The following is a 21,977-nucleotide window of genomic DNA, read 5'->3' as shown; positions in this document are numbered from 1 at the left end:
TATATAAAATAGAAGATCGGATTTGCAGAAAAAGATACTAAGCATTTAAGACAGACTATGGGAAATTCATATGTAATAACTGAAATGCCAGTGTAGAAACATATAGAACATGAGTATTGTGATGCTTCCCTGTTTTATCAACATATTGGAAGTTTCACAGTGAAAATGGATTTTTATTGTTGCAGATTTCTCAGGGGTTTTTTTTTTAATTTTTCCTGGTATTTTGAAATCATTCTAAAATCAAAACGTAGTTGCTTGCACACATATCTGCAAGTCTTTCTATGTATAGAATGTGTAACACTGTTCTGAATTTTCATTATATGATGTATAGAAATAAAGAGATGCCAAAGGTCTAAAATCCTATGTGATACTTTGCAAAAAAAAACAACAAAAACTGACTCTTAGTACAATAACATTTGCTTACAAGAGGAATGATTACACTATAATTGAAACTGGTTTTGCATATTCAAATCATGGAATGGTATAAGACCACACACAAATAAATATACTGTATATGTGCAATATATCATTATGAACTAATTTGAGTTGTTTCAAAACCAGATTATTTCCTAAATTATTAACTCTATTATTCTGTATTCTAAACTCACTAACCCAGAAGCGTGCTTTTTATTAAAAGAAACACTGCCCAGAAAATGTGGTATTAATAAACAGCACTCTGACACATACGCTCTAAGTCAAAGAAATATCTGGAAAGCATGGTTATAATAAAGTACTGTTGTAATATAACTGTGCAAAAGAGCATTAAAAAAATTCTGATTTCATAATCATCTGCCCTCTGTAATTCAAAACAAAATATTTTTGTAGTTATCTGATGTACTAGTCTTCTAGTTATAAATTTCTCATAGTTTGGTTGAGAGCTTGTACTATATGCCAAGCAAGTGCACAGTGACTTTACTCATTCTTTAACTAAACTCCTAAAAATACAAGTTTAAGACAAAAAAACCAATCCCAAACATCTACAACAGTGCTAACAAATATTAATCTATCATCACATCACAGTTATCCTTTCCGGGGAGAGATGTGGAACAGAGCCACTTGCTTCTTCTATACCATGGCTTTTCTCCCATCCTCTTCGAATTCTTCTCAGTTTCCTACTCACGCACGGCAAAAGTAAAATGATCTTACCTAGAATTACAATGGAAGGCAGAACAAGGGCAAGAACAAAATTTGGTGGTGTGTAAAATCTGTAATACTCTTCTTCAAAAGCTCTTTTCCATCCGTAAATCAGTACATGGAAAGTACTTATGAGCAGAGCAACGTATCCAAGCGTAGACTTTGAAAAAAGAAAACGGAAAAAAGAAGAGATAACAGTACTTAGTCCTTCATCCAACAGCTCTAACCCATTATTTTAACATATCTACTAGACATCATGTTAAAAATCTCTTACCTATACACTATTTAAAATTAGCAATATGCGGTTTTAAGTTCACTATGGACTCAACTGAACGCTGATTTACAACATATCTCTGCTAGCATCTATAGGCCTTAGTCAAAGCTGAAATGAAGATCCTGCTTGCCTAAATTCTAAGCAATGGAAGTAATCTCAGGATACATAGGTGAATAAGGAACAAATCCAGTGAAGTTACTGGAACAACATCAGTTGTGACTCAAAACTAAGTTCCCTGTTTCTTAACTATGAGGGTAGATCACTTCCAAGATTTGTAATTATGGAATAAATGCAATTCTGCTGGAAGAAATCTGAGCCTAACACTCCAGATTTTTATCACTCTGAGAGGTGCGGTTTGCTTCTTCCTCATGATGGCCTACACTCACTTGTCTGAAGTTAGCGTAAACCATCCCCTACCTTTCTCCATCAGCTGTTGCCTGCTGGTTAATGGGTATAACGGCACAAGGCAATGATGTAGTTTATCATACACAGGTAGTGCTGAATGAAATGTGAAGTAGAAGGTTCCCACTGCACCCTGCAGAGGACCTCATATCATGTCATCTAGAGCATGCCACAGAAGGTAATGCTAATAGGGGCCATTCACCGTTTCTATGAATCTGCACTTTTAAGAACCTTGTAGTTTTATTGCTCTGCAGACTTGTGTTAAATGTTATTAACCTTGACTTTCCCAAACCATGGTAAAAAAAAAGGAAAAAGACTACTGTGCTTTGAAATCTGGTGGTAAGCAAATGAAGAAAAACTCTTTTTGGCCAAAACTCATGTAGTGACTAACTTGGTTGGGAAACATTTGTAGAAAATCATTGAAACAGAGTTAATATGAAGAAAGGTAACTGGCTTCCAAAGTTAGGTTTAATTCCAGTAAACAGAGAGGCAAAGAAAAATGCAGCCTAAGGGTCTATGATAGTGAGTGAACAAAATAATTCTTTCTACTTCAAGATTAACCAGTTTCTAGGGAAGGAGACTGTCTGAGCTAATACCATCTGCAAGGATTCACAGATAAAGGAAAAGGAAAATACTTTTGTTAATATCTAGAAAACAATACCATGTTTTTAACTTGCCAATATTTATGCATTGTTTTGCCAATGGTTTCAGAGCCACATTGGTACGTTTTAGATGTGCTGCACCCCTTTTTAAAACAGAACAATTTGCTCCCAAAATATGCCATAGGAAACAGACCAATCAGACAACCACTTGTGGATATGAAAATGGCATATTCAGTTATGTGAGCGGAAGTTCTGGTAAGAAATTTGGACAGCAAACAATCCTATCAAACCTGACGTTTGAATATGTTATTGCAGAATTTTGCTGGTATGACTGTCTTGAAATCATTGTTGTTATATCACTGCCAGCAGGGAAAAGGGCACCATATCCCTTATTTCTTCATCAGGCCTACTGATGAGAACTATAACAACTATTGAAAAAGAAACAGGAGGGAAGTGTTATACACACTCTTCCCATTTTTTTTTTTTTTAATTTTAATGCCTATTTAAATTCCATCCAAAACTACAGTTTTGAGACATCTATGTATGTATGTCTTTCTATCTAATGGCCAAAATGGAAACTAAGTACATCAGTATATTTATCAGTACATTTTGAACTAACAGCACAAGGACAAGAAAAACATATGATGCACCTCTATGAAGTTGTTTTTTTTTCCCTGTGGAAAGTTGCCATATGCTTCTTTGAAGTGCTGGTAGGGCGTGTGCTAGTGTGTACTGGATCATTTCAACCACTCATCTAAAAATCTGACAACAAAGACACCCCTACAGGAGCTTCTGTCCTATTTTCTTCTACCAGGCCCTTAACGGCCATATTTCTGTGCTGTACTTTTGACAGTAATAACATCGCTTAGCCAGAAAGAGGAAGTCCTCCACACAACTCAGCATTCTGCAGCCTGTGCTTTGTTTAGACAGGGCAGATCTGCACCAGAAAATTCGATTAAGAGCAAAAACTAACAGCAATTTTGTTTGGAAGCAAACATTAATATGTTTATTAAAGCCTGTATTTCTCAGTATTTTATGCTGGTTAGGTCTACCTGTTATAGATATTTATCTGAGGAAGGCAAGCAGCAGAAGGCATTCCAGGACCTGGAAAAGCCTCTGCTTTTAATAAACAAAGCTTCCTATTTTACTAATGGGTATTTTCAGCTAATGGGAATAACACAGTTGAGAGCTCTATTAATCATAGATTCATAGATTTCTAGGTTGGAAAAGACCTTAGAGATCATCCAGTCCAACCATCCCTAATCCCCATTAAACCATATCCTCAAGTAGATCATCCACCCTTTTCTTAAACACATCCAGGGATGGGGACTCAACCACCTCCCTGGGCAGCCTATTCCAGTGGCTGACAACCCTTTCAGAGAAGAAATACTTCCTAACATCCAACCTGAATCTCCCCTGACTAAGCTTATACCCATTTCCTCTTGTTCTATCACCCATCACTAATGTAAAGAGCCCTTCCCCTACCTCCCCACCATCCCTTCTCAAGTATTTGTAGGCTGTAATCAGGTCTCCCCTCAGCCTCCTCGTCTCCAGGCTAAACAGCCCCAACTCCCTCAGCCGCTCCTCATAAGTTTTATTTTCCAGCCCCTTGACCAGTTTAGTCGCCCTTCTTTGGACTCGCTCCAGGAGCTCAATATCTCTCTTAAAGCGAGGGGCCCAAAACTGGACACAATATTCCAGGTGCGGCCTCACCAGTGCCGAGTACAGGGGCAGGATCACTTCCCTGCTCCTGCTGGTTACACTATTCTTGATACATGCCAGTATCCCATTGGCCTTTTTGGCCACCTGGGCACACTGATGGCTCATATCAAGCCAGTAGTCAACCAACACCCCCAGGTCCTTCTCCGCCAGGCAGCTCTCCAGCCACTCTTCCCCGAGCCTATAGCGATGCTTGGGGTTTTTATACCCCAAGTGAAGGACTCTGCACTTGGCCTTATTAAAGCTCATGCCATTGGCCTCAGCCCAACGATCCAGTCTGTTCAAATCCCTCTGAAGGGCCTCCCTAGCCTCGAGCAGATCGACACAGCCTCCCAGCTTGGTGTCGTCTGCAAATTTACTGAGGGTACATTCAATCCCCTCATCCAGGTCATTGATAAAGATGTTAAACAGAACTGGACCCAGCACTGAGCCCTGGGGAACCCCACTGGTGACCGGCCACCAGCTGGATTTAGTCCCATTTACCACCACTCTTTGGGCCCGGCCATCCAGCCAGTTTTTAACCCAAAGGAGGGTGTGCCTATCCAGGCCAGCAGTTATCAGTTTCTCCACCAGAACACTATGAGAAACTGTATCAAAGGCTTTACTGAGGTCAAGGAAAACTACATCCACAGCCCTTCCCTCCTCAGCCCGGCGGGTCACCCCATCATAGGAGGTGATCAGGTTTGATTGGCAAGACCTGCCTTTCATAAACCCATGTTGACTGGGCCTGATCACCCGGTTAACCTTTATGTGCTCATTAATAGCACTCAAGATAACCTGTTCCATGACTTTGCCCATCACCGAGGTCAGACTGACAGGCCTGTAGGTCCCTGAATCCTCCTTCTGCCCTTTTTTGTAAATGGGGGTAACATCCACCAGCCTCCAGTCCAGCGGAACTTCCCCAGTGAGCCAAGACTGCCCAAAGATAATGGACAGGGATTTGGCAAAGACATCCGCCAGCTCTCTCAGGACTCTCGGGTGGATACCATCAGGCCCCATAGACTTGTGGGTATCCAGCCGATGAAGCAGATCCTTGACCCATTCCTCTTGGATCACAGGAGCTTCTATTTGCTCTCCCTCCCTGAGGGAGGAGAGCAAATCACTTCCTCACACAGTGGAGGGGAAGCAAAACTGAATCAGTGACACCATGGCTGTCAGAGGGCTATGCAATAAAAATCCTGCAGGACAAATTAAGTCTTCAATTTTAAGTTGTATGCATCTATATACAGCATACAGTGGTATTTCATCAGTTTCGTTGCCTTTAATGAGTTTGTCCAAATTTACCTAATTTGAATTTAGCAAGAAATTGTAACAATGGAAGAGGAATAGATTAGAGCTCATTTGGTCTTAGCTATGTTGGTTATTTAAGACCAAGAGCGTAAAACGCAAACTCCTATCCTATGAAATGCTTAATGTGTCTTCATAGCAATACATCTGCTGAGTAAAGATACATTGTTTTTATTCACTCATCAGAGAAAGGGGAAAAAAAAGCGCACTCATCATGTTGCAAACTGCTTTTTTCTGTGATCACTATCATGCTGCTGCTGATCATCATGACCATCCTCAAGGAATTCTCGGTAACAATAAAATCCCCTTATTTAAAAAGCAACACACCTGAATAAAACTGAACTCCCTCCAGTTTAAGGCACTGTTTACTGAAGGGATGGAAGTTACTGCCAGCAAAGAAAGCAATCCAAGACTCATTATTCCAAAGGAGATATACATTTCGATTCGCCACACTTCTTCCTCGTTCCAAGAATTTTCAACATTTGCATGAACCTGATGAAAGAGCAGAAAGGAAGCACTTTATTCTACAGAATATTTAAAATATCAACAGAAGTTATTTTGCTGAGTAAAACTCTACAGTCACAGGATAACTATAAAATGAGGTCAAATACTTCAGAGGTTTCCTCATGTCTTGAAGAAAAACAACTATTTCCTTACTGCTGGTACTGCCTCTTGTTAGATTAAAAATATATTAAACATAGAAACTTACATGACTTGTTAAAAGAAAATGTAATATTACATACTATTTATAACAATTATGTTATAAAAAGAGATAAATCTGTGCATTCCTATATACTGTAGAAAAGCAGTTGTGTTCTTCGGACCCCGAAAACCTACATTATACAACACAAATTGTGTAAACCTGCAATTTGTTTTCAGTTTGTTACATTTAGAAATAGTTTAGCCTCATTTCCTGTTTTTGCTTCAGCTAACTATGCTGAGTTCAAGTTATTTTGCTTCTTTTACTGTTGACATCAGATACATCCAAGATTGTTCCCGTTGGAGAGCTCCACCAGAAAAAAGAAACACCTCAGGTCCTTGACAATTAAGAGGCTTGGATATTCAATTATTTTTCCACTTTCAGGTGAATTATTGTGATGTGGCATGTCTTGAAAGAGGTTCACAAGGAATATTAGCAAGTGAGAGTTTTACAATATTATTAAAACCAAGATAATTTCTTAGTAAAAGTATCAGTGGGTCCTTTACTAAGTGTGAACAATTACAGTTTCTTGCTGCCTTGTATAGTTTTGCTCTTTCTGCCTTTCTCTTAAGTTCAGTTTTTCATGCTAGCCCTTTTAGAATTTGTGGACCCAGTCTCTGTTAATTTGTTCCAATTGATTTGATTTCCTTAGTTTGCTTTTCTTTCTGTTCCATCCCATCTCTCTTTCCTGCAGATTTTGTGTGCTGAATGACAATGCTGCTTTTCTGGTAATGCCGATTTTCCGTTACTTTAAAGGTGACAATAAGCCACCTCACTGACAGACAAGAGCATCAGACCCTCTTCTAAAGGATGAAAAATTTGACGGAGATTGTTTCAGGGTTATGTAAGACCAATTGCTCCCGGCAACTGTGAGTCAATTTCTGTTGCCTGTAAGAGATGATATTCACAGAATTTTTAATGAATATTTTTACCACTGGTCCAAAACGTTACAAAGTAATGGCATTTTCATTTTGCAAACATAGATGTATCTGTAGGCATTATTACAGTATCTACCTTTACATTTTTTTCACACCTGTAAATGCACTTATGATATACATACTTCCCTCATATGTTAAGTACACATACAGAGTAACATACCTCAGAAACTCAGAAGTTTCTTGCTATTGCTCTTATCCTGTCTACCCTACATTCTCCTTGTGTATATTAGTATCAGGGATTTAAGTAGGACACATACTTGATTCCTCCTACCACACAAACTTGACTGCAGCTTGACCCACGAGGTGAGCACAATGCACAGATGTTTCTTTTAATCCCCCTTCTTACTCAGCACTGGCTATACATAAAATAATCCACAACTTTTTCTGCTAAAAACAGTGGAACAGATTAAGCAAATGTGTATATTGCATTCATGAACCATATGCGCACAGCCAAGGCTTTTTTGGCTTCCTGAACTAAAGATTGGCTTACCTGTTGATATGCCATATTGAGGAACAAGTATCGCTCCGATCTCCTCATGGGTAAGCAGAGGCTGTATGCCACATGCACTGTTGCAAAGAAAAAACCGAGCAGACCGAGCTGCTTTCGACACTGAAGCCAGTTGTCCAGCCAAGGAGGAAATCGCCGATACTTAGTACCATAGCAAAGCTGATAAGCAGCTGCAATAAGTCCTGATAAATACACTAGAGAAAGTAAAGTGATAGCAACAATCGGGAGAGTCTTGTTCACAATCTCAATGGGGATCTTGTAAAAGTCACTCTGCTGATTCCTCACGTACGGATGGATTACATCTCTGACGAAGGAGTAGATGAAGAAAAACGTTGCCAGGCTAATGGCAATCACTACAGGCCCCTTCCACAGTGTGAACAGTCGCAGAGGTAAGTTTTCAATCTCCCTTGAAGACGACAACGCACCCAAATCAATAGGAATGAAACCGAGCTCGCGGGCAAGCTCAATAACTTGATGGCGAGCCTGAACATTGTTACTGCATATATAGACCTGTTGGGAAAGTCAAGTGAATTGTCTGGAGTCAGAGAAAGAGAATCAAAGGTAAAAAAAAAAAACCAAACAAAACCCACAACAAAGACAAAAAAAAACAAAGGCATTCAGGACAAAACCACAGCACTACTGCTAAAACCGTACACTGTTATCCCAGCTTATATCATCAGGACAAGAACAAAACCATATACAAATCCAGCCAAAGTGAAAATATGCACACTGGTTTATTAACAGAGCAACCAAAAGAAAACTGGCTTTTTCTTCGAGTTAATAATAAGCTGATTGTGGGATGCCCTGGTAATTTGCATGCCAAACCCTCATCACAGAAATGTCTACAGGACTGGATTGAACTTGAAACTATGGCTAAAAGCACTTCAGAAAATCACAAGCCTCTCAAAAACATAAGAATCTTGAACAATGACTCTAAACCAGCTGTAGCATAAACAGAATGCAAAGCAGAGAATCCCCGTGTACCTCTCCATATATAACAATTTTAGCTTAATTTCACAATCCGGACTTCCACAAAAATTGAATGTTTAACAGAAAAGAAAGACTAGCATCCAAACAATAACTCCTTCCTAATACGTTTGTTACATAGTGAAAGAAATGCACTGCTACAAAGTACTTTAAAGTTCTTTTTAAATTTACAGTGACCTATAGTTCGCCCAACGCTGTTTGCTGATCATCTGCATTAGAGTAAATATGATTGGTTTTGACAGAAGTTAATTACTTACAGTGCGGTGCTATTCTGAATGGGGATAAAAATAGTACGGTGAGATTATTTTTTAAACTGTGCTAACTCTATATGAATTGCATTCAACTTAAAATCTACTTGAAGTGTCAGAAAACTCAATTTAGTCTCCAGTAGTCACATTACACCAGTCATTTCTCATGCGTTTCTCAAGAGTCCAGAAAACTGTGACAGACTGCATTCTTGCATAGGCTTAAATCCTTTACATCACTTCAGCAAAGCAGGAAAAACATAAAGCTGCCTTTTCTATATGCAGGATGGATTTGGGAAACATACTGGGAAGGAATTTGAACATGATGTTCCCAAGCAGTCCTAGATCAAACGAATGATCACTTAGAAACATATGTGCCTCCTTCTGTTTCCTCACATTTATGATCTCGGGGTATTCTAAAAGCGAGATAATTTCTTTCATTCTTTTCATTCTTCGCTGTTACATTGAATGAAAGCATTTTTAGGCAGCTGACTCTTGAGCCTTGGGATCAGGACCTGTGATCAGCACCTCTTTCAATAATTCACCCCACGTAAAACAATACTGAAACTAAAATATACTGGGAAATACTGCCTCTGTCCTTGTATAAGGCATAAAGATAAAAATTAACATTATTTCCTAAGAAAAGAGACATTAAGACTCAACTCCTCTCCTCTGTCTGTAGTCATCTAAAGGTCAGCTGTCTAGTCTAAGCTAGCATCCACTTTTCCTCTGCAATCTTTCAAGATAAACACGCATCCCTGGGGACAATTTGGACCACTTACTCTCTATGTTGTACAGTGGATGAACTAGACTCTTACTAGTTTTATTGGCTACTAAAGCTTTAGTTAAAGGCCCAACATTTTTAGGTACATCAAGTCAGGCAGGATGAATCCCATGAGTTCTGGCTGCTTACATTCAGTTCCTGTCATTTTTGTCTTACAAACACGTTAAATTAATACAAATATAATATTTACCTGTCTGCTGGCATCCTTTGGTCCTAACTGCAGTGACCAAGCTGAAATGACATTGAATCCTTTGACAATCAGAGAATCTGGGAAAAGCGATGCCAAATACTCTGCATTGGAGTCTGGATATTGGTCTACTCTTGTATTATTGCTGACATCAATGAGAATTTTACCAGCGAGTAAATGCTTGAGGTCCCACAACGAGGAATAATGTTCTCTGTGTATAGCTACAAAAATGATGTTTGTTTTTGCTACTGCATCTTCATGGTGAGTGACATCAACTACATGGGGAAAAAACTCGGCAGCAAGTTTAGGATTTCTGCTTCCTACGACCACATGGTAGCCACATCTGATAAGCCTAATTGTCAATGACTTAGCAAAGTCTCCACTTCCAATGATGCCTATTGTGACCTTACTGGCATCCTTGATGCCATTGGCAACGTTTGGTAGAAAAGTTTCATTGAGGTTCTTAGGACTTCCCATCATAGAGATTGATTCCATACTTCCAAGGCACCAAACCTATAATGATTTCTTCTGGGAAAAAAAAAGGAGAAAGCAATAAAAGGAAAAATGCAGCACCCCACAGTTTTACAAGACATCAGAATCCATAAACATCTCTGGGATTAAAATAGTGGTTCTAGGTTTCATGCTATATTTTGTCCTTAATAAAGTATGTGCTAATCAATTTTGTCCTGCAATGTGTCACCAATCATAGAATACAAGAAGAAACATAAAATAATTCAAGCACTTCAATAATACAATCACAGAAGTAAATTATATTTTTTTCCATCTCCTCCTATTCCTTATCTTCCACTGCTCAGGAATATTAGACCACAAGATAACTCTGTGCTCCTGAAACTAATGGTCAATGGAATAATGAGAATAAACATGTAAGGAAAACTGGGTAATTATGGAAAATTTTATAAGGTAGAGGTGGCTCACCTGTGCACAAGGACAGTAAGTTCATGGAAGCTGAATTCCATTAAAAGAGACAAACACATGGGACAGCTTTCCATGAAATGCTACTGGCAGGAACAGATAGATTTCATGCAATAATAAAAGAGAAGAGAGTTTTAGGACTCAAATTCACTGCTGCGAGGGAGGCTTTGAAGAACAGAGGCTAAGGCTTACAGAAAATTAAAAGAAATATTGCTACAGCTTTGAAGAGGTCACAGAACCGCAGTAACGCTGTAACAACGACAAAAGGACATTAAAAAAAACCAACAAAACAACCCAGGAGAGAAGTCTTCACATGAAACCACAGTTACCACATAAGTGGTTCTGCACTGTAGAACAGGAATGAGTTCTGAAAATGAAGACGGAAAGGCAGGCTAAGAAGCAGCAAAGAGAAACCATGAGGTTGCTATCTTGGGAGCAATCAACAACAGACCACACAGAAAGGAGGACCTGAATGAACCTCTTCCTGAGCCACCATCCAAGAGCTGATGGGATGATAACTGATCACCAGCAGGGGATTTTACCCAGCCATTGACTAGGAATACAGTTTGTGTGAACAGCTTCCAACAATTAAAGTTAACTTTGTGTTTCAGAAATTAAAGGAAGCTACTAGAAGAATGGGCCTTTTTCATTTCAGCTTTGACTAGAAGGGAAGAACTCACTGAAACTGGACTGAGACTCCAAAGACAGAAAGCAAGATGTGAAAGTGACCACAAAATCAGTATTCTAAGAAAAGATTCTAAAAATGAATCTTTCTTGCAGAGAAAAACCATGCAGATTTTTATGTATGCACTGAAAAAACATTGACTTATTTCTTACCAATTTCTTACCACATGACCTGCAATGTATCTAACACACGACCGAAATACCAGTATTTCTTGTACCATGATGAGTTCGCACCCAGGAACATAACAAGAATAGCTGTATTTTGATCAGATAAGAGATATACATCAATGGGTATGTCAGAACACGTATGTTTTCACAATGTGATTACAGAGGTCCATTTCAGTTCATGCCATGTGATATAAAGGTGCTGCAGAACTTTGGGATAGAAAGGGAACTGCCACGATGAAACGGGCTACCAGAACCATTTAACCATACCGCAGCCTACTTTCAGTTTTTGTCCAAAAGATCCTTAGGAGAGTGGGCATCAGGGATTTGGACATGATGAATTGCTCCGGTGAGTTGAATTTGGCCCACTGGCCAAATTTTCTCACTGCCTGTTCTAAGGAAAGTAGAGTGTGAGGAACAGAATAAAACTACCGGATTTCATAAAAAACCCTCAGGGAACAGGCAGACATGATTCTTGGGCAAATAATCCAAGAGATCAAAGAGATCAGAGAGCTGGCAGTTACTGAAAGGGACTATATTAAATACGCAACAGTAATTCAGAGGAAAGAGAGTGTATAAGACTGTTTTAACTGCATCAGGAGAGCTTTAATGACCTGAAAAAAAAAAAAAACATAAAAAGTTAAAAAAAAAAAGAGAGGGTGCATGCATGGCTAAGGAACAGTATAAAAAGACAGTGCTATCATGCAGGGACAAAACCACCGCAACAACAGTACAGAAATGAGCTATAACTAGTGAAGGCCATAAAGGGTAACAAGTAAAGGTTCCATAAATACAGTAAAGGACAGAAGGCAAGGTTTATAACTTAAGAGGAAAAGGAACAAATTATAGGTACCACAAAGTAGGATAAAGTGTTAAATATCTTATTTCAGCCCTCAGCAGAAAGGTTAATTGTGAATAGATATTCAATAAAATTCCTTTTACAAGGAGACAGAAGGTGAGGTCAAAGTGGAAAACGGTAAGTTAAAAGTAAAGGATAAAGTTAAAGGTAAGATAAAGATTTTCAAGTCAGCAGACACTTAGGAAATCTACCCTTGATGCTTAAAATGCTGTCGAAGTGACATCTTGAGAACTCAAAAGAGGACAAGAGAGGTAGACTAGCATGTACTTCTAGAAGAGGGGAGGAGGAGGACTGAGGAAAGCAAAGACTTGTTAGCCTAACTTCAGCCTCTGGACAGATTTTACAAGTTACTGAGCAATCAGTGTGTAAATAGATGGGAAGCAGATGATAAGAAGTAGCCAAGGTGGGTTATTCAGGAAGACGCTGCAAAAAAAACAACCTTTTTTTACAAAATACCTGGCTTCACAGATATAAAAAAAAAAAACAGTAGAAACAACATAAATTTGACACTTGCCCTTAGATAAGCTAAGAAAACACTACAAAGCTATGTCAGCCAGAAGGTGACACGGACGTGAAAAACTGCTCTTGGCAGAATAACTACTGGAGGAGAAACACAGCAAACAGACAGAAAGCCGGGCAGTCACTGTATGTGTGACCACCGGCTCGGGCGGGAACTTACGGGCTGAGGGCTGAGGCGAGGGGCTGGCCGGGCGCCGGGCGCAGGCCGGTGCCCGCTGGGGAGGGCAGCAGGCGGCAGCGCGGTGCGGGTATCTGCCCCACGGGAGCTCGGCGGGGCCCGGGTCCGGGCCGGCATGTCCAGCTGCAACAACAGTACCGCCCGTGACGAGCGCGGCGACCCCCCCACCTGGCCGGCCGCCGCACCGGCCGCCTCCGTCTCCCCGAGCAGAGCCGGGGCAGCTCGGGCAGGCCCGGCCGCCGCGGGGCGGAGGCACCCCGGATACAAAGCCCCTCGCGGCTGCCGGGGTCCGGGCCGCACCCCGCCCCGCTGCCTGACCCGCTCCAGGGGGTCCCCGACGCCGCCAGGCCCGCCAGAGCCTGCCGGCGATGGGAGCAGCCGCGGCGCGAGGCCGCCGCCACGGCAAGGGGCAGCGGGGGCACCCCGCGGGGCGACGGCGGGCACGGCTGGCCTGAGGAGGAGCCCGGCGCGGATGGGGCTCCCTCCAGCTCCCGCCCCAGCCCCGGCGCTGCTCACCTCCTGCCGCCCGCCAGGAAAACCAGCGCCGCCGCTTCTTCTCCTTGACTCCGTCCGCGCAGTGGCAGGCGGGCGGGCGGGAAGGCGGTGCCTCTCCTGCCCCCGCCCCCTGTGGCCGCTCCGCCAGCGCAGCGGCCGGGGACTATCGTGGAGCTGAGGCGGCGGCGGGGCGGCGGCAGCGGGGTCGGAATGCGGTGAAGGAGAGGGTCCCGGCCCCTGCGCTCCGGCCACGAACCTCCCGGGCCCGCGCAGCACCACCAGACCCAGACCCGGGTCCCGCCGGCACCGCGCAGGGGCGTCGCGGGTCCCCCGGCGGGCTCACGGCGCTGAGGGCGAAGCGCACCCTGCGTGCTGGGTTCTGCCCCGCCGCTGCTGCGCCGTCCCGGGGTGGGTCTTCAGCGGGAAACCTCTTCTGGCCGCTTTTTCTTGTTCTCTGGTGGCAGAAGGATGCTTCTCGCCTGCAGCTGGTGCCGGCGGCAGGGCTGTGGGTGAGGAATCGTAGTCATAGGCTGTTAGAATGGTTTGGGTTGGAAGAGACCTTTAAAGGTCATCTGGTCCAACTCTCCTGCAGTGAGCAGAGACATCTTCAACTAGATGAGGTTGCTCAGAGCCCCATCCAACCTGACTTTGAATGTTTCCAGGGGTGGGGCGTCTACCACCTCTCTGGGCAACCTGTGCCAGTGTTTCACCACCCTCATTGTAAAAAAAATCATTCCGAGGGGCTATTGGATGTCCCTACGGCCCAGTCTGGCTGCCCTGGGTGCAGGTAGTGGGGGCGTCGCTCCCCATGTTTGCTGTGCACCCAGTGTTCTCTGCATGGGTGGGCGTTGTGCTCTGATTTCGGTGTTGCACAAAATGAGAGGACATACGGGATTCAACCACATAAAAGCGAAGCTAAACCCCAGGATCTGAATTATACATTGCTTGGCCACGGGAATTTCTAGATGAAGACAAATGGAGCTTTTTCCTGAAAAAGTGTAGCTTCTAAGTTTGACGTTTTCTGATTTACCAAACAAATTCCATCTTTCATTAAACCGTGCTGTATATGTAGCAATGTGTAATCCTCTGTCCCTTCTGTTTAACATGTTTAAAATGGACCAACACATACTATGATGTATGTCGCTCATGTTGCAGCAAAGAACTAGCACATGCACAGATTGTTGAAAAGGAGCCATATGATCGCAGGGAAACACTGAATGCACCTGTTTCCATCCTCTGTGTGTGCATGCTTGACTTGTTTCTGTAGTGCACTAAGTGAGGACTTGCTATGTATGTAGCATGGGGAATCAACAAGAGGAGTTAGAGGTGTGTGCACACCTGCAGGGCTGTGATCTTATTTGCATCACGAAGATGTGGTGAGATGAATCCTAGAACTGGAGTGTTGGCATGGAAGCATACAGGCTCTTTAGGAAGGACAGGCAGAGGAGGTGAGGAGGAGGTGTCGCCCTCTACATCAAAGACCAGCTGAAGTGCATGGAGCTGCACCTGGGGATGGATGAGGAGCTGACCCAGAGCTTATGGGTCAGGATTAAAGGGAGGACAGGGACACCTGACCCTATAGTGGGGTCTGCTATAGGCCACCTGACTAGGAAGACTCAGTGGATGAGGCGCTCTATAGATAACATAGGAGAAGCCTCAATGTTCACAAGCCTTGGTCCTCAGGGGGGGACTTCAGACACCTCAATATCTGTTGGAGGGACAACACAGGAGGATGTAAGTAATCCAGGAGGTTCCTGGAATGCGTTGATGACAACTTTCTTCTCCAAGTGATAAAGGAGCCAATGAGGAGAAGTGCTATGCTGGACCTTATTCTCACCAACGAGAAGGGCCAATGGGGAATGTGAAGCTCAAGAGCAGCCTTGGCTGTAGTGACCATGCAATGGTGGAGTTCACGATCCTTAGGGTGGCAAGGAGGGTGTTCAGCAAGCTCACTACCCTGGATTTCAGGAGAGCAGACTTTGGCCTCTTCAGGGCTCTGCTTGGTAGAGTACTATGGGATAAAGCCCTGGAGGGAAGAGGGGCCCAAGAAAGCTGGTTAATATTCAAGGATCACCTCCTCCAAGCTCAGGAGTGGTGCATCCCAACAAAGAGGAAGTCAGGCAGAAGCACCAGGAGGCCTGTATGAATGAACAAGGAGCTCTTCGACAAACTCAAGTACAAAAGGGAAGCCTACAGAGGGTGGAAGCAAGGACACGTAGCCTAGCAGGAATTCAGAGAAGCTGTCCAAGCAACCAGGGATCAGTTAGGAAAGCTAAAGCCCTGACAGAATTAAATCTGGCCAGGAACATCACGGGCGACAAGAAAAAATTCTGTAGGTTTTTTTTGCTTGTTCTTATATTCTCCTTTGCTAGTGAATCAAAAGTTGTCTCTGTAGCCAGTACAACTACAGTAGTATGAAGACAAAAATTTTAGTCCAACCAACAAATGTATCAAAAGAAAAAAAGCGGAATATTCTTTTCTGTATTATTTGTGATTGATTCTCCTTGTATGCTACTTTATATGACTCTGGTAGCCATAAAAGTATGTACATTAAAATAGGCATATTTAGTCATGAGACTAACTCATGCACCTCGAAATGTAAATGTGTCATACATAATAAGACTAGTCACAATCGTATAATTCTTAATTTATTTGAATTACAGCCTTAATAAGAAGGCTGTAAATCTGAATGTTTGTGATTGTTTTCCTGTGAGATATTTTTTTATATTATTACTGCAGCATAAAGTCTTGAACAGACGACTTAGATCTTTAGGAGATGATGCATTAGAAGATTTGTGTTCATTTTGTGATGAGGAGAGGGCTTTTTTCTTACACAAATGGTATGGTTGATGATCCTTGAAATCTGTTACCTGTTTCTTGTGCAGCAGTTTGGCCTGACATTGGTCACTAACTGTGTTTTCCATGCGAAAGCATCACAGGTTCTGTCTTCCAGCCTGTGCTATGTAGGGTGTGCCGCCTCCTTCATGCCTGGGTTTCCATGGATATCATTCAGTGTCATTTCTCACCAGTCATTGTGGTCATTTCTCCTCCAGTTGTTTCTCCTCTCACTGTGTGCAAATGTACCTAGTCTTTGTGCACAGGGGTAGAGCAGGAGACTTCTGAGTCGTGGTCATTTACCAGCCTGTTGAACAGACACCACTAACTTGATATCTAGTATATTTAAAAATTAAAATCAAGGGAGTTAGGAGGATTTCACTTGATCCTATGTTTTCCTGTCACCCTTTTGAGGTTTTGCAGTTTGAATATCCTTGTTTGAAATAGGGACTTAAACAACTACAGCCCCCCTTTCATTGCTGTGTAACTGATCCATTCAAGCAGAGGAAGAATAAAGAGGTTCAGGTTTTGCATGGAGTTTAGCATGACAGCAAGGGTATATACATACCTTTTATATACTTAAACTCTCTGCAAAATTGGACCATGTCTCTTTAGTGAGATGATGAAATTGTATAGTTACATTTGTCTCAAATTATATACAAAGATCTATGGGCAACATGATTCTCAGATATCCTGTTAAAAGGCTGTCTTAAACAATCTGTTAAAAAAAGATTATTTTCTCTTAGCAAGTGTTTTACTTTCTTTAGCAAATTCCAGGGCAGCACTATTATTTCTTCCTTTAAGGGAGGGAACACAACAAAGGAGTTTCCAATTGGCAAATGGAAACAGATATTCTGGTTCTTCCTCTTGGCAAGGGGAAAGCAAAGCCCCAGGGATTTCCTTGTGGAAAAAGAGTGAAAACAAACACACAAAAATTTGTTTCCTATCATCAGGGCAACAAAACCAAATACAATCGTTCCTGGCATACTACCCTCAACAAAGCTAATTTCGTAACTTAGCAGAAAAATACAGTATTTCCCAGCCAGGAACATTCAGGCCAACTAATTTTTTGTTATGGCAGCCTGCAATTACTCTAAAAATAAAACTTACTCTTCTTACCCATTCTTTATAAGGGCAAAATGGATCTGAGAGATTTAGAAAATTGAAACATATTTTAACTAATTTTTAGTAAAAACAAATTGTAGCTTTGTTCTTTGCTTCTTTCTGATTTTTTAGTTAATCTGATATTGTTTACTTGAAAAGATGTTTTTTAATAAAGATACTCTTAAAAAAAACCCAACAGCTAACCACTAACTAAACAAAGAACAAAAATGAATGGTAAACAGCTCAACTAAAATCTCCCCTTTTTTCAGTGCTTGGATTTCATCAATTTATGATGTCCCTTTTTCACTAACTGTCCAGGTATCATTACTTCTTTCAGGCACTGTAGGATTTGAATTTCAGTAGTCAAAAGTAAAGAAAGAAGGACAAACTGAAATATATAAATAAAAACATTTAGATTCTTTCGAGGAGAGGGAGAGAGGAGAAGGGAAGGGAAGGAAAGGGATGAGGGGCGAAGAGAAGAAAAGAGAGAAAAAGTAGAAAATGGAAAGGAAAAAAAAGACAATGAAGGAAAGAAATGAAGTCTTTATAGACCACATTTAATAAGCCATAGTTGAGAAATCCTAGCAAGTCATGTGAAACAAGACAGGGTATCTCCTTCTTCCCAAGAGGAATTACAAATTAAGGGTGATCTGATGAAAACAGAGGACTGCTACAAAAAAAAAAAAAAACAAAACCAACAAACTCAAAGGAACCAAATGTACAGGAGATCCAGGCTTACAATTTTATTTCTGAGACAATCCAAGTAGAAAAACAGTGAGGACTGTTTCTGCTTTTATGATCTAGAAGGTTAATTTTATTCACCAGAAAGAAGCTGAAGGAAGGAAACCTCTCCTAGCTTTCTCTGACTATGGTTTTCCATAGCTATTGTTGAAGCCCAGTTAAGAGGTTTCAGGACCTTTGTTCTTGGTTTTGTATGGAGCACGAGGTCATGTATTACCTTTCCACTTCTCCCTATAAGTCTGAAAGAACATTTGCTTTGTGGTGTAAGTTATAGAAGGTCAGAATTTTTCTTCTTGGTTTGTGGCTGCTCGTCTTAGAAGGCATCTATAAAGTGAGACAGTAGGTCCTAAAAGTGTGATCTTGTGCCTACAATAACTGTTGGATGCAAAGCCAGGGGAAAAATAGATTATTTTTATAATGCAAACAATTAAATACAGAGCAAAACTTTCAGTCAGTTGACTTGTTAACCAAGAACAGATGCACGTTCTTCCTAGTGAAGCATGGATATTGCAAAGCTGGAAAACTCATGTAAAACTCATTAATACTTGCCTGATTGGCTTGAACACCGTTTGACAGCCTAAGACTAGCGCGTTTGTTTTACTAACAGGATTTTAGCACTCTGAGTTCAAATTTCCTTTTGAAAGCTGCAGGCCACAGATTTTTCTTGAGAGCAGAAGCGAAACGAACATTAATCGAGATCACACTGTGTAGTATGTAGCATCATGGTTGTGAAAACGTAGAAATATGTCATTTAACATGTAAAATATTTGTAACCTTCTTACATGTATTTTGTCATAGGTTAGATCTTCAGTTAGTTTATTCTGAACATTCTGTTTCACCATGCCAGCTGTGTAAAATATTCCCTGACAGATAAAAATGAAACTGTGATAATTCAACAGCAACTTAGCACTGGGAGAGGAAAATCTGTATCTTTACAGAACAATGAAATCCTAATTCTATTCACGGTCCTGTGAAGATTTGTGTAGTTAACTCCACAGAAATGAACTGAGGCCAGTGAGTTGCTACAGAGCCTGAGAGTTAGGCAATACTTTTCAAGATCAAGGCAATAGCTTTTTCTTCAGGATTTAAGTTGTCCTTCCCAACACATGTGTTTTCCAGCTGCAAAACTTAGAGGAGTGTATCAGTCAGAGAGATTTCCTCTTGAAGTATAGGAACATAAGAAAGACCCTACTTGGTTAGACCAATAGCCTATATAACCAATTAGAACATGATCAAGGGCAGCAAAACGAAATGCTAGTTAAGGAGATTGTGCAAGCCTGGCTCCTGTATTTTGCATTCTCCCCCCAAATCCATATTTGTCTTAGTGATGTCATAGGGTACATGCCTGCAAAGTCCTTTTAGTGTCGTTTAGGAGCTGTTGTTTCTGAATTTGTCTAACCCCTTTTTGAACCTGCTGATGCTCTTTGTCTGCACAGCCCTCCATGGCAGAAAGCTCCAGAGATTCTCTGCCCACTGCATAAAAATGTGCTTTCTTAATCAGTTGTAAACAGATCTCTGACTAGTTTCATTGAAGCCTCTCTAGTCCCGGTAATGTGGATTTGGTGAAAAACAACTCTGTGTTTATCTTATCCACTGTTTTCGATAATTTGTAAACCTTGATTTTGTCCCCTTCCACCTTCTCCCCTCTCAGTTGAAGAGCTTCCACATTTTTAGTCTCTACCTGTAAAGCAGCTGTTCCACACCTTGATCATCTGCGATGCTCTTCTCTATACTGTTAGGTTAAATGATCCAAGCCAATTGTGGTGCACACAAAGACACAATGAGGGTCAGAGGAGCTATAACAGGCAAAGGAACCCTAGCAAGCTAATCAACTAAAATGAAGGCAAGCTACCTACTGCCAAGACCATGCAAGGGGAATGACTAGATCATTGTCCCTGGGATGAAACCCACCAAGGTGATCAAGGGAAGAAACTCTTTCTCCTGAAATGTGATGCTGACCAAAGAGCTGTTTTCCTAAAGATATGTGGGACTTGTTATGGTATGCAAGGGGAAAAGAATTGTGTGAAAATTATTATGGACTATTTTAAGGGGATTGTGAGAATGTGCAAGACTTACTGTGGGACGTTTAGGGGAAGGACCAAAGGTGGGGAAAGGGTGGGGTCAAGGTGGATCAGGGAGGAATAAGAATGAGAAAAGAAAAGGAAAAGGGCATTAAAAGGGCCAGTTGGTACATTATTATACCCCATCTTCCATCTCTCAGACTTTTTGTAGGCTCTTAGTTTCCTCCTGCTTGATTAACTCACTCTCTTTTCGTTCTAGTAGCTAAGTGTATGTATCCCATTCCCACTTACCCTATGTACTTCATTTTCCTATTCCTCACCACTGACATTCCTGGCCACTAATTTTCCTTTATTCTTTTAGTACCTTGGTGTCAGAAAGGTGTAAGAACCCAATTATATGGAAGAGATTTCAGGGAGGAACTTGGAAATAACCAGCAAGCATGGGATATTAAAACAGGGCTGAATGAAGCTGGACAGTTGGTGAGGAGATTGTTGAGGCTCAGCTGCTGTGTTGTGATATGGAATGCTCCAGACCAGGCTCTGGTAATGGAAAAATGGTAATAAATTTTATTGCTGTTCCCTTGATGGAGGGTGCATGGCAGAATAGAGTCCATCTCAAACACTGGAGAAGGTGAACAGTTTATTGGCAATTGTGTTAAGGAGAAGGCAGACCTGAAGTATTTATGTGACTGCAGGGGATAAATCTGACTCTGAATAGCTAAGTAGAAGTCCCATTGATTTCACTGGGAATTTTGCCTCTGCAAGAACTAACTGGTGAGGATTAGGTATTTGCAATAAAATAGTGATATTAGAACAAGGATAAAACTGAAGTTATTAGGAATTAATTTTCTAAATATAGTCTAATGCACCAGCTAATTCTCTGGTTTCAGTTGGTTCCTTATTTTGCATAAGTAATGTTTAAAAATGGTTTAGCTTCATTTTGTTTTACGTAAACATTTTCCTTCATTTAGCACAGCATACTGTATACTTTACCAGGAAGTAAAGCAGCCATGCCTGCTCCACTATAAGCGCAATCTATTTGAAGATAACTCCATTTATATTTAGATTATAACTTAGATTATATTTAGATATTTACGAAAAGTGGAGCAATATCTATGACTCATGTCTCCCCAGCTTCAGAAACAGTATGTTCTTAATCCATAATAAAATTGAAGGGCTACATCTCAGAGAGTAATTCCTCCAAGTCACAGAACCATTTAAAACCTTTCTGGTGTTCATACATATCAGTGGAATTTGAACAGATTTCCCCAGAAATGCCTCAAATGGTATTTCAGAAATGGAGAAGTGGTTGCAACTTAATAGGTTCTGTAAGCCAAACTCTGCACACACCTGGGCTCTTTATATTTGTTCATTTTATTCCCCAGCTCTATGTGGATAAACAACCCTCCCATTCTCTCTGTTTCAAGGATTCATGTCAGTTTTTTCAGACTGTCTTCCATCTGGCATTCACTCGTCCTCCATTTTACCCATCTCCCCAACTAAGGATTTCTGTTCCCTACTATCTTGATGATGTTGCATTAATCTCTTTCAGTATCCTCCACCTACTTATTTTTCCTCGTATCATCCAGTGGGCTCCTTTAGCCTTTACTTTCATAAAACAATCTGAGTGCTTGCAATGTCTCCTTTCCTTTTTGTCCCAAATCTCCAGTTCTTCT

General features: G+C 41.3%; 1 protein-coding gene across 1 annotated transcript; it reads right to left on the bottom strand.

The window, feature by feature from the left end:
- Positions 1 to 1,009: 1,009 nt before the first annotated feature.
- STEAP2 (STEAP2 metalloreductase) lies at positions 1,010 to 10,262 on the bottom strand. Its single transcript, XM_086614596.1, has 4 exons — positions 9,771 to 10,262; positions 7,547 to 8,074; positions 5,746 to 5,910; positions 1,010 to 1,294 (listed from the first exon to the last, which is right to left on the bottom strand). The coding sequence occupies exons 1-4, from the start codon at positions 10,260 to 10,262 to the stop codon at positions 1,010 to 1,012; spliced, it is 1,470 nt and encodes a 489-aa protein (XP_086470722.1).
- Positions 10,263 to 21,977: the final 11,715 nt, after the last annotated feature.

Source organism: Tauraco erythrolophus, chromosome 7, assembly GCF_009769465.1.
Source record: "Tauraco erythrolophus isolate bTauEry1 chromosome 7, bTauEry1.pri, whole genome shotgun sequence".
NCBI classification, from domain to species: Eukaryota; Metazoa; Chordata; class Aves; order Musophagiformes; family Musophagidae; genus Tauraco; species Tauraco erythrolophus.
The sequence above is the reverse complement of the archived record's forward strand: the minus strand, read 5'-3'. Positions and strand labels throughout refer to the sequence as shown.